The sequence below is a fragment of the Manacus candei genome, unplaced genomic scaffold (genome assembly GCF_025592945.1).
Source record: "Manacus candei isolate 608988 ecotype Guabito, Panama unplaced genomic scaffold, ASM2559294v1 h1tg000060l, whole genome shotgun sequence".
NCBI classification, from domain to species: domain Eukaryota; kingdom Metazoa; phylum Chordata; class Aves; order Passeriformes; family Pipridae; genus Manacus; species Manacus candei.
The window spans coordinates 9,481,380-9,495,002 of record NW_026138108.1 but is presented as its reverse complement, the minus strand read 5'-3'; the positions used below and the strand labels follow the sequence as shown (position 1 = coordinate 9,495,002).

Genomic DNA, 13,623 nt, shown 5'->3' with positions numbered 1-13,623 from the left:
ACAACTCATTGTATTAGAATGAAGTGAACGATTGAAAAGTATACTGTATCTAAAGGATTACAAAATTACAGCCAATAACTGGGGGCTGGGGAAGGAGGAGGAAACAGAGCAGCTTTTGGCAACGTACAGTATTGCTACTTAGCAGTTTAGACAGAAAATCATAGAATCATAGAATAGTTTTGGTTGGAAGAGACCTTAAAGATCAACCTGGTTCCAATACCCCTACCAGGGTCAGTGACATCTTCCACCACACCAGGTTGCTCAGAGCCCCATCCAACCTAGCCTTGAACACTGTCAGGAATGGAGCATCCACAACTTCTCTGGGCAACATGTGCCAGTGCCTCGCCATCCTCACAATAATTTCTTCTTAATATCTAATCTAAACCTAACCTCTATCAGTTTGAAGCCATTCCCCCTTGCCCTCTCAGTACCTGCTCTTGTAAACAGTCTCTCTCCATTTTTCTTGTAGGCTCCCTTCAGGTGCTGGACTGGCTATAAGAAAGACACAAGGTATGAAAAGGAGGAGAGGGAATAAATGGGCTGAGTCACACAGGATGCTGTTCCTCTGTGAAGTGTGTCAGAGGAGCTGAGATGAGGCCACACAGTTTCCCAGGCTGGGCTCAAGCCCTTGCTTGACAGCAGCTGCCATGCCAGGGAGAGAGGTTGGATCCAGCTCTGGCAGCATCGAGTGGATTTGGGGTTCCTACACAAGTAGGGAAGACTTGTAGACTGCTTGATCTGCCAGGTCTTAGGGCTGGAAACACTGCTGCTCACAAAGGTTGGCTGCCCTCTGCAAGAAGGTGAACACAGCCCTCTTGGGCAGAAATAACTAACAATCACACAGTGAATGGGGAACATTGCTGAATTTCAGGGATATCTGGATATCTTCTCAGGGAAACATCTGTCTATAAAATGCATGAAGATTTATACAATTTATATAACTGTATACTCAGATGTGGAAAAACTGGATTATGTGCCACTTGCACACCTCATTCAGAGTCCTACTAATCATCACTTCTAACCCATTTCAACAGGCCCAGGATCCAGGGAACTACAGGCCTGTGAGCCTAACCTTGGTTCCAGGCAAGGTTATGGAAGAGATCACCCTGAGTGCAGGAAAACCAGGGGATCAAGCCCAGCCAGCTTGGAATTATGAAACGCAGGTCCTGCTTGACCAACCTGATTTTCTTCTGTGACAAAGTGACCCGCTTAGCAGATGAGGGAAAGGCTGTGGATGTGTCTATCTAGACTTCAGTAAAGCGTTCAACATTGTACCACAGCAGCCTCCTAGAAAAAATTGCCTGCTTGTGGTTTGGATGGGTGGACTCTTTGATGGGTAAAAAAATGGCTGAATGGCCAGGTCCAGAGAGTTGTGGTGAATAGAGTTCAGTCCAGTTGGTGGCTGGTCACCAGTGGTGTTCCCCAGGGCTCAGTTTGGGGGCCAGTCCTGTTTAACATCTTTATTGATGATCTGGATGAGGGGATTGAGAGCACCCTCTGAAATTTGCAGAAGACACCAAGTTGGGTGGGAGTATTGAGCTGGTCGAGGGTAGGAAGGCTCTGCAGAGAGACCTGGACAGACTTGATCAATGGCCTGAGGCTCCACACGGCAAAGTGCCAGGTCCTGCACTTGGGTCACAACAACTCCACACAGTGCCACAGGCTGGGGGAGGAGTGGCTTGAGTTCTGCAGAAAGGGACTTGGGGGTGGTGGTCGGCAGCCAGCCTAGTAAGAGCCAGCAGTGTGCCCAGGTGGCCAGGAAGGCCAATGACATCCTGGCCTGTATGAGGAATAGTGTGTCCATCAGAACTAGGGAAGTGATCAACCTCGTGTACTCAGCACTGATGAGGCCACACCTCAAGACGTGTGTCCAGTTCTGGGCCCCTCACTTTTCAAAAGACATAGAGATACTGAAGCATGTCCAACAAAGGGTAACAAGGCTTGTAGAAGGTATAGAAAACATGTCTTGTGATGAACGGCTGAGATAGATGGGGTTGTTCAGCCTCCGGGAGAGGAGGCTCAGGGAGAATCTCGTCACTCTCCACAACCACCTGAAGGGAGGTTGTAGTGAGGTGGGGGCTAATCTCTTCTGCAGTGCCTGTGGTGAGAGGACCAGAGGAAATGGCCTGTAACTGACAGGAGAGATTCAGATTAGGTATCAGAAAAAAAATTCAGTGTTATTGTGGTCAGGCATTGGAACAGGTTGCCCAGAAAGGTGGTGGAGTCACCATCCCTGGAGGCGTGTAAGGGGCGTCTGGATCTGGCGCTGGATGATGTGGTTTAGTGGTTCAAGGGTTACAGTGGCAGTGCTGGGTTGGCGGTCGGGCTGGATGATCTTAAAAGTGTCTTCCAACCTGGACGATTCCACGAGCCTACAGTTTAGTGCCGGCTGGCCCGCGCCCCGGAACCATCCTGCGGCGCCGCCGTTCCCGCGGGGCCGCCAGCGCGACGGACGACGTCTCACGTGAGGGCGGCGGCGGGCGGAAGTGATGGCGGCGGGCGGCGGGGGCCCGGCGGCGATAGAGCGGCGATAGAGCGGCGGGGCCCGACATGGCGGTCCGCGGGGCGCGCCTCTGCTCGCTGCTGGCGCTGGCCGCGCTGGCAGGGCTGGGCGCCGAGGCCAAGGTGAGCGGGGCGTGGGGGTCGGGTGGCGGCGCTCCTGGTACCGGGCCCACCCTCTCTCCCTCCCGTCCCCGCCACCCCGAGGGAGGCCGGGGCCGGTGTTTTTAGGAGGCCGGGGGAGCGGTGCCGGGCGGCCCGGCCTCTCGCCAGCCCCGCGTTCTTCGCCGGCCTCGAGCTCTTAGCGATTGATGTCGCTTTGACGCGGTGCCCGGGGCCGCCGTCACTCAGAGCTACAGCCGGAGACGGGCTTCCGTTCCCGAGGGTGCCGGGGCTGGGCCGGGCTCCATCGCAGTGCCCCGCGGTAACGCGGGCTCGGCTCTCCCTGCCCGGCTCCGGCTGCCTCTGCTGTTGGCCCTGCTGGGTTCACGTTTGGAACTGTTACCTCTTCTGTCACGGAACATTGTGTCTTCTAATAGTAAGAGTGCTTCCTATTGTCAGATTACCTGCGTGTCTGAGTTTTCTCCTTTTTAATGATAATCAGCTTCTCTGGCGAGATCAGAAGTGACTCGGTGTGTGGTGTACATTTACTCTGCTCTCGTGGGCCCCACCTGGAGGGCTGTGTCCAGCTCTGGAGGCCCCCGCACAGGAAGGACACTGACCTGTTGGAGCAAGTCCAGAGGAGGCCATAAAAGCGATCATAGGCTGGAGCACTTCCCCTTTGAGGAAAGGCTGAGAGAATTGGGCTTGTGCAGCCTGCAGAAGAGGAGGTTCCTGGGTGACCTGATTGTGGCCTTCCAGTACCTGAAGGGAGCTTACAGGAAAGGTGAAGAAGAACTGTTTACAAGGGCCTGTAGTGGCAGGATAAGGGGGAGTGCTTTTAAACTGAAAGAGAGTAGGTTTAGATTAGATATTAGAAAAAAAATCTTGACTGTGAGGGTGGTGAAACACTGGCACAGGTTGCACAGAGAAGTTGTGGGTGCCCCACCCCTGGCAGTGTTCAAGGCCAGGTTGGATGGGGCTTTGAGCAACCTGGTCTAGTGAAAGATGTTACTGCCTATGAATGCAGTAGAGTTGGAATTAGATGATTTTTAAAGTCCTTTTCAACTCACACCATTTTATGATTCTGTGATAGTGCAGTCAAGGTTTTCCAACTGACCTATGCCCACTTAGTGTTACTCTGACTTCGTTGTTCAGTGTAGAAGTTCCTTACCTATACTTGTTCACACTTTCTTTTGTAACGCCACAAGAAGTTGCCTTGAACTTTAGATAAGCCATGTTCCCTTGTCTCTAATTATTTGCTCAAAGAAGTTACTCTGATTTGGGTTTGAGAATGCTTTCATCTGTAACTCCTGGCTGACCATCTGTGTTCTCTCCCTAGGGTTTTCTGTTCATGTGCAATTTGGGAAAGGAATGAATTATCTTGTTTTAATATACTAGACGAAGTGGTCTTTTTTTTGAAATTCCATTTTCCCCAGTAGTGATGTAGATGTTTTGGGTGCTGCTTCTTTTTTCTTGTCCATAACAGTTAATTCTCCTCACTTCTTTGTGCAGTGCCTATTATTGTTTATATAAATGTTAATTTGTTTCTCTAAAACTGGCTTTGACAAGTTTTCATAGTTTTTCACCTTTAGCTTGCCTTTGTTTAAAATTTCTGTTTTGTACTTTTTCTCTACCACACAATAAGACAAGAGGACCACAGGTTGCACTATTCACTCCAGTAGTTTTCCTTAGAGAGTTGTTTCTCTTGTGGGCAGGAAGGACAGAATTATCCACAGAGGTTTCTTTGCCACTTCCATTTGGGTTTAGTATCCTTTCATTCATTTTGAGCTCATCACCGTGTCTGTTATGCAGCTACCCTCATAAGCTGAATGGTTGAGTAACCAGCATCAGCAATTTCTGCATGTGTATTTTTTCTTATAGAGAAGAATGAGCTTAAATTCCGGATTTTTCTCTAGAAGAACGCATCTCTATCTCAAATAATAGTGTTATTTGACAAATTGCTCTGCTCAATTAGTAATTTTGAAGGGCTGTTCTTAAAGTTGTAGGAAATCCTGATTAAGACTATACAAAGATACTTGCAAGTAGCTTGTGTTAAATATTTCATGTATTATGTGAAGAGTGTTTTCTGTATCCTTGGTTGCTGATGATAATTTGTTCTAAGCATGTTGTTTACTTTACAGAATTCCGAAGATGTCCGGTGTAAATGCATCTGCCCTCCTTACAAGGACCATTCAGGCCATATTTACAACAAAAATGTCTCACAGAAAGACTGGTGAGTGTGTGTACCATACAAAATTATAATAAACCTTGCTGGTTAAACACTTGTTCTGTGGTGATTATATGTGACTCTGCTATGGTGGTGCCAGGAGAAATTACATCTGTTGCCTAACTTATTGGAACTTTTCTTTCACAAGTACTCCAGAATTCAGCTCTAGCAAGAGACAAGGCTTGAAATCCATGGTTTTTGCCCTGTCTTCTGTTTTGGTTTGATTGCTTGCATGTTTAGTTGTGTATTTAGACTTGGAATTAGTAGAAGGGAAGAAGGTGTTGTATTTTGAACCCAGTGATTTGGAATGGTGTGAAGGCAAGGAAGCACAGACCTGGAACTGGGACTCAGGAGAGTTGTCTCTGCTTGCTCCACTCTTGAAATCCATCCAGTCATTTAGACTCTGTTGTTTCTGAAGGTCTGTCTCTGAAGGGCAACCAGACAGTGCAGTGACATGATGTGGCCTGAGCCATCTGACAACACATTTTTGGGGAGAGAGAGAAAGGTCTTGCATCTCTATGCCTCAGCAAGGTGCTCTATTATATCATTTAGGCAGCTGTGGCATGTCAGGCCCTTCTCCAAGCTGAGGACTGATGTGCCTGGCCATGGATGAGAGGTGGGGGAGAAAGGGAGCTGACAGTGGTTTGTTACATTGGCCCAGCTCCCGTGTGTAATTTCATCTAGAGTATCATTGCCTGTGTGAATCATCAATTAAAACACCATGTTTTAGAGTTGTGTTGTTCCTGGAAGTACTCAGAGATTCTTAGGTCAGCCTATTAAGGCGTGACATACTTCCTGATGTATTGACTCTTCTTCAGTTACATTAAGAATTGATAAAAGACTTTTCAGTCTGATGAGTAGCAGCAGGTTGGCATCTTGGTTGTGCAAAATTCATGCCCCTAAGTAGGCCCACAAAAATAATTATAGAAATAAAATCAGAGATATGATTTGATAGATATGATATCTACAGAGATATGTAGAACTGTGCCTTGACTTATTAAATTACTTCCAGAAGAAGTGTGAGAAACAAGGCTGAACTAATAAACATAAAACACAGTGTCCAATCAAAATTATTATTTTTGTCCCACATTATTTACTTAACATGATTACTCCTACTCTGACAAATTAAGTTGCAGCAATGAGACATGTTGATAGAATTCCAGCTGCAGCAGGCATTTCAGAGTAGCACTGGTACTGGTTTTATTGTTAATTCCCACTCTACAAGTGAAAGTGGATTTTTTTTTCAGTGGGTACTGCTTAGTGTGGGCCTTACTAGCAGAGAAGACCCTGTTTCCCATTAAATCAATATTAGTACTCATTGAAGTAAAAATTACCTTTGAAGACTTGACTAATTTTATGATGACAGGCACTGTTGCATACAGGATCTCAAAAATCTATTTGATTACCTTAAATCTTGTTTTGTTGAGATTATTTCTTAATGAGCATGTGGGAATGCTTTATGTCTTTGATCTTCTGTTTGAGATATCTTCTTGCCACTTGTAAAAGACTTGATTGCTAGTTTCTGTGCAACAAAATGAACAAATTCAGTGCTGTACTTTGGCTTCTGCATCAGTAAGGTAATCTGCATGAGGTAATCTGCATCAGTGCAAGATTAGCTATGGAATAGAACTGGCTGGTGTGCACCATTCTTTAGGTATTTGATCAGTTAGTCATGAGACAAGCCAGATCAGTTTTTAGTGTCTTTATGAATTATGTACAGTATAATGACTACTTACTGCTGGCTTGTCCAGACATAAAATGAAAATTTAATGTTTAATGTTGAGCCTGTTATGTGCCTCATGATATTCTTATTTGGATGCTCCAGTTCTCTCTCTTGGAATGGTCTGTCCCTTGGCTTCAGGCTGGCAAACAGCACATTATGTGAACATCAGTGTGGGCTGGGGTGCTCTGACACCGCTGAAAGCACTGACCCTCCTGGAGTCAGGCTTGGAACTGTTCCAAGCAGTCCCATCCTGTGCTGGGGAAGCAGAGTAGTGCCCAAGTGTTTACAGGGTTAAATAACCCACTTCCAGAGCTCAAAGTAGGAACACCCACCCTCTGCAGGCACTGGTGTAGAGGCCTGCAGTGGTGTCATGGACGTGGGGGGAAGGAGGACGCCCTGTCTGTGAGCTGAGTGAGCTGGAAACCTGCCTGTGCAGGAGCTGCCCTTCTGACAAGAGCAGCTTGCCTTGGAAAAACTGCTTTCTTGGTGCTGTTACTGTGTGTGCAAGGGAGAGGGTGGTAATGTAGAGGCAGGTGGGTGGGAAAATCGTTTAGAAAAGTGTCAGCCTTTTCTGTATTTTCCTCTAAACTTGCCCTGGAATCACTGTCCAAGAAAACACATAATCTCAATTCTAAGGTTCTGATAGATTTTACACTTCCTAGCAACTTGAAACACTGAACTGGAGAAAAAAACCTGTTGACATTAGTATTTTTATATTCTCAGTAACTACTGTACTTAAGCTACGTGCAAGATTTCTGCAGAACTTGTGCAGCATATTGATGCAAGCTTCCAGTCATAGGAACAGCAATTACACTGATTATAATCCACATGTATTTTTGATTTTGCAGCTTGAATGCTGCACTCTTCCACAGAGCAGAATGTAATTCAGCTTTCACATAAATAAGAAAGATAAACCTTCCAATCCCCTCCAGAGGCTGTGACTTGGCACTCAGTAGTTGTAGTTATGAAGAAGAAATGCAAAGAAAACAGTGCCTGGCTGTGTGTTTTGCAGCATTGTAATTTAGCCCAGCAGTGTTGAGTTCTAGGCTGCTGCTGTCACTTCAGGCAGGATAAAGGCCAGGATAAGGGCCAGGATAAAGGCAAAACAGGATTTTAGTTTTGCCAGTGGTCTGGAGAGACTCTGGTGTCTGAACTCTGAATAACCAACCTAAGTCAGCAGAAAGACTGAAATTACCTAAATTGTTGTTGGAAGCAGTTGTCTCATGGCAGCTGGATTTTAGTGCTGTGGTATAGAGCACCCATAATATTGTCAACCACACTTTTCAACATGGGATTGGCATACATTTTGTAATCTTTTAAGTCAAATTGTGCTTCTGCTGAAAGCTGAATGCTCTTTATTCACTATCTTGAGAAACAACTCATCTGATCTCCCTTTTTTTTCCTTTCTTTTTGTTTTTTTCAACTTCTGTACCTTGTGATGGCAAGAAAAAAGAACTTCAGTTCATGAATGTCACAGAGAGGTTAATCTCCCTTCAGAGAGTGGAAGGATAGAATAAGACTCTTTTGAGTATGATGAAGAAAGAAGTGGAATTAATAGCTGGAATTTACTTGTATCCATCATGTCAGTGTCAAATAATGCATTTGTGCTGGATTCATACCCTTGGACTTGTTCTGCTAACAGCTTTAATACTTTCACTGAAAAATGAAAACACTGTATTGAGACAGAAAGCTCTTAAAACTTGTCTAGCAGCTTGTCAATAGCTGAATATCTTGTCTAAGTGAAATAATTGTGGAGTAGGGATTTAGTTATACCTCCAGTTTAGAACAACTGAACTTAAGCAAAGGTGGCTTCTCAGCTCCTGCAGCATAGTGGAACAGCCAAGCTAAAACCAGCTCAAAACTGACTGGGCAGTTTCTGTCTTTTCTTCAGTGATTGTCTTCACGTGGTGGAGCCTATGCCTGTCCCTGGGCCTGATGTAGAAGCCTACTGCTTACGTTGTGAGTGCAAGTATGAGGAGAGGAGCTCTGTCACAATTAAGGTAAATGTGATTTTGTTGGCATATATGAAATACTTCAACTGTTTAGTAAATATGTCTGTTGTCTTTTAGATAAGTATTCTTTTTAAAGGGAAAACTTTTCTAAAGCAGCCTAAGATTGAACTTTTTTTCACAGTAGTTGCTCACAGTTTATCTTGAGTGGTAACAATAGTGTCAAACTATAGCTGAAGAAGCGATTTTGAGACCCTTTATTGAAGATCATTTGAGATTAGGCTTTATACCACTACATTTGAGATTAGGCTTTACACCTGGCTAAAATTCTGAGTGTTAAGCTTTGGGCTTTGTTTTTCTGATTATTTTAGGGAGCCTCTCATTACTTGTCTGCCTTACTTGCTTGCTATAAATTTCCTTTATACATTGGCAAGATAAAAAGAGCAAGATTGTCCATGTTTGTTCTAACAGGTGTTTTCTGTGTTCTTTACATTCTTATCCTGTTGGAGCCATTGAGCCCTGGACTGGGTGAATAGATCGTGCAGTGTATCTTATGGTCTTTGATAACACAGACCACTTTTTTTGCTGTTTTAGAAGTTTGGTATTTTGTTTTGTGTTCCCATTTTGCTTGGTGACTGTTTGAATGCAGATCTGTCCTAGAGAATGGACATCATTGGGTGATGCCCCAAATTAGTAAGACCACTTTAATGGTCAGACTGAACAGTTGTCTTGGTTGAGGTGAGATTTATAACACTGAATTGTTTTAAGAGGGATCACATAAGATTTTTAGCAAGCTCTCACTAAGAGGAACCGTTTCAAGCTAATATACATCTGCCCCAAACCCTATTAATACCAGATTGTAGTTTGTTGGTTTTCCTCTCTTCGTGGGTTTTAAGTCATCTGGTGACACTACCAGAGATTAGACATTGGGTGTACTCTTCTTTTGGTCCTTGTTGTGAGATTGTGGGAAGAATGTCACAATCCTGGTAAACTGTGCTTGCATTATTTAGGTAACAATCATCATATACCTGTCTATTTTGGGCCTACTTCTTCTGTACATGGTGTACCTCACACTGGTGGAGCCTATACTGAAGAGACGTCTCCTTGGACATTCACAGCTCATACAAAGTGATGAAGACATTGGGGTGAGTTCACCAGCGTGTTTGTGTACTTGGTGAGCATAGATTGGGATGATTAGTTGATAGAAAATTATTTGGGATGAGCAGCTTTTTTTACCAGGCAGTGTAAATGCTTTCCCTGAAGGGAGAGCATAAAAAAAGCTGTGTAGTGACTTCTGTGAAGCCATTCTTTCATTTTTCACTGGGCTAGGAAGTAGTAAGGGGGGAACTGCTTCAGTTATCCCAGCTCTAAGCACAGATTATTTTCACAGAGAAGAAACTGTAGGAATGGAGGTAAGCATATATATAGGAGTACAACTTAAGTGTTAGTGATCCAGAGTCTTGCTGGTGATCACATTTATGCAAATTGCTTACTGCTCAGATTGCTCTGTGCAAAAAGGAGTGGTTGCATCTTCTTTTGCTCCGGTTCGAATTTGTTGATGCTAAAAATTCAAGAAGAAATTGCTGTAATGAAGTAAAATAGTGATTGATGCAGAAATAATTTCTTAGTATTACAGCTAGAAATCAAAATGTGACAGTATATTCCAGAACAACCTTTTCTGGGAGGAAAAGGGGAGTAGTCCATTAGTGATGCAGTTCCTGTCATTACTGGCCTTCCTAATCTCCAGCACTGGGTAACAATCATGTATTTTTGTTGTGAAATCAAGGCACATAAAACACAGCTGATAAAAACTATTATCTAGGAAAATGCTTAATTTTGAATACTTAATAACCCTCTTGCCAAACAGCAACACCTTTTAAAGTGAAGATGGCTTATGATTATGTCCCACTGTTTCTGAAATTCCTTGTGGATTACATATAGATATGTTACAACTATCTTTGTATTGACACCATAGGATTTTCCCTATGTTGTTACTTCTTAGGGAATTTTGGGTTGAGGTTTTTTTTTTTTTTTTTTTTTTTACTTGTGCTGTATGCTATGGCTCAGACAAATTTGTACCTTAAATGAATTATATTAATACCACCAAATCTGGGTTACAATCTTTTGGCCGTAGGTGGAAGAAATGAAATAAGTCCCGTGGCACAGTTCAAGTTAACTGCAGAATGAATTTACCTTAAAATCTGGGTCCATCTTAACCAATGCTGTGTTGGCCTGAGCTGTTCTCTGACCTGTGCCTGTGGAGTCACCGATGCTTTTATCTGCTGTGATGCTTGGAACAAATGACACCTCATGTCCTTGCTTACTTCAAGTTGCTCCTTTCCTGTTAATCCTCCACCTGTTACAGTGAATGTAACATAATTTAAAGTCCCTCATCCTCATCCTTGCCTTCCCTCTTGCAAGTTCTTGAGTTTTCTTGTCACACTTTGGAAATACCATGTGCATTGATTTTTGTGGCTGAATTTCAAGCCAGTATGTTTGCTCTTTCTCGTTGCCTATTGATAACAGTGGTAACTGATGAATGTAAGCCACTTCCTTAGTCCTCTTTCTTATTAAATTCTTTTTTCCCTTTGTTGTCTACACAGAAATTGAGAGTAGCTAGCCTTTGAGCTGAGATTCTTGTTTATCAGGAAGGCCAGTACCATCCAGCTTGTCCTGCATTCTCCCACCACCTGTTCTATGGCAGAAATGTGGTGTTATTGTGATTTTGTTTCCCTGTGAATGAAGGGATCTGTCACCTGTTAAATGCCTGTTGTAGGTATATCCAACTCTACAACTTTTTGTGGTGAGATTACAGCTCTTCTGGTCATGGATTGTGTCTTGTTCTCTGAGCATATTTATTTGAGGCTCATGTGTGGCTTTGGGACTATTAGCAATCACTTCAATAGGTATTGTTGATGATAATCTCTATGCAACTAAGAACTAGCGCTGAGCTGCTCTACACAGTCGTGTCACAAATAAAGTAGCCATTAATATGAATGTCTTCAAAAGTGTTCTGGAAAAAAAAAGGACTGTGAAATGTAGGCATTCAAAAAAACAGTTATTTAATACAGGACATAATTACATTATTTTTCATTATGTATTGTATATATGATGCTTTCTGACATAACCTTAGCAGCATGACTTTGTCCAAAACAGTTTGGTAGACCTGAAGAAGTTCTATCAAAGTTCAGTTCCAACATTTACTATTTATAACTTTGTTATATTTCCTAGAAGGAAAATAAAGCTTTGCAGGTACTGCTGGAAAACAGACAGAGTAAATATGAAACAAGCACTGGGTTTTTGTTGAATTCTGTCACTTAAACAGCTGTATTGACACTGTACTTTTAGACAGCTCGGTACAATAGGCTTAGTTTGGTAAACATCAGAGTGTGTTGGTTTTATATAGAAACTGTGTGTGAACATCCTGAACTGCCTGGCAGTAAATGCCCAAGAGCTGGCAGAGAACTGACTCGGAGATTCATTTTTAAAATGAAGTGCATTCATGACTGGGAGGCTCCCAGTGCCTGGGTCTCTCCCTCCAGCTCCTAATGGATGCAAGACCGTGGTTCTAAACCTGCAGCTCACCGTGGCATCTCTGGGCAGCAGATGATTGATTGACAGTACAATGAAGTGTGGTCTGTTTGAGAAACCTGTGGAAGTTACTGTGAATGAGAAATTGAAGTATAGTTCTAACTATTAAAAAACTTGCTTAGTCATTATTACTGACCTGCTTGTTGAAACAGCTTGTTTATCCTAAAAAAAAAAAAAACAACCAAAAAAGACAAAACCAAACCAAACCTTTGGAACATAAGGACACAAAAGACTAATGTGGTTGCTCTGTGGAATCGTTGGGGTCTAACTGTTGACTTTTGCCATTGCAGGATCACCAGCCTTTTGCGAACGCCCACGACGTGCTGGCTCGTTCTCGGAGCCGCGCCAACGTGCTGAACAAAGTGGAGTACGCCCAGCAGCGCTGGAAGCTGCAGGTCCAGGAGCAGCGCAAATCTGTCTTCGACCATCACGTTGTGCTGAGTTAACTGTGTCTCAGTAAAACAACTCCAGGGAAGTAAAGCGGACTAATGGAAAGAGCTGACATATGTCTTCCTGATCCTGCCAATTCAGAAGAGTTTTCTTGAATGATTTGTTATTGATTTAAAAGAAATAAAGAGAAAAAGTGTTTGAACTTTGAAGGAGTGTACTGGAGTGGGAGCAGTTTTAAAAGATTAGTTAACCAAAAGCTAAAATCTTTACATTTTCAAATGGCTTTTACTAACAAAACTGAAAAGAAAACAAACCCTAAGATACCTTGGGTTGCCACTGTGGTACATTATTTACAGTTGTGACTTTATGGTGGTTTTTAACTATATATTTCTCTTTACTATTTATGTGGTTAAAAAGTACCTGGGAACACAGTAATTACTTACAACTCACTAATCACTTTATGTAAAGACCTTTTGTAAATATACTTGGATTTTCTGCTGATTAATGCTAGGTACTGGAAATCGAAGTCTTGCAGTGTAGTTTTCATATCAGAGAATGAAATCCTGGTTGGCTGTATTCATCATTTGGTTTCTTGCACTCGTACCTTCAGGATGCTTGTATGGCAAGTGATGTCTGCAGATTTAAGGTAAAACATAATGGACACTGACTCTTTGAGCTGCATATTTCAAGTACTGTGATGTAGATAAATTCAAATGCAGTGCACATCAAGACAGTGTTATTTTGTTCTATTTTGCTTTAATAGCTTAATATATTGTAGGTGTATGATAGCTCTTAAAAAAATCTTTCCCTTTCTTTTCATGGGTAAAGTCTCAGGAGTTAGTATATGATGAAATATTTATTATAAAAATCTTCCTGCATTTGTCTGGATTGATGGTGTAAGGCACATACTTTCTCTAGCACCTGTCATCTTGGGAGTTAGGTGTATTTTTTTATCTGTGACTCTGTACTCATCTCTCTTAAGAGGTATACAGTTGCTAGATGACTAACTTTCATATATCCCCTTTGGAATGTAACAATTAAAGATAAAACTGATTTTTGAAAAATGGATCTGCATTATCAGTTTGTCATCATTTTTCTCCCTCTTTATGCTGCATGCAAATCCCAACTGTAAAAGTACTCCT

General features: G+C 42.8%; 1 protein-coding gene across 2 annotated transcripts; it reads left to right on the top strand.

Annotated features, from left to right (window-relative positions):
* The first annotated feature begins 2,469 nt into the window (after window positions 1-2,469).
* Window positions 2,470-13,549, top strand: TMEM9B (TMEM9 domain family member B). 2 transcript variants are annotated; one of them, XM_051803925.1, is made up of 5 exons: window positions 2,470-2,625; window positions 4,743-4,834; window positions 8,443-8,551; window positions 9,511-9,645; window positions 12,382-13,549. In XM_051803925.1, exons 1-5 carry the CDS (start codon window positions 2,551-2,553, stop codon window positions 12,535-12,537), a joined length of 567 nt encoding a protein of 188 aa, XP_051659885.1. In that variant the 5' UTR covers window positions 2,470-2,550; the 3' UTR covers window positions 12,538-13,549. The 2 variants fall into 2 exon arrangements, with proteins under 2 accessions (XP_051659885.1, XP_051659886.1); XM_051803926.1 differs by lacking the exon at window positions 2,470-2,625 and adding an exon at window positions 3,017-3,037.
* Window positions 13,550-13,623: the final 74 nt, after the last annotated feature.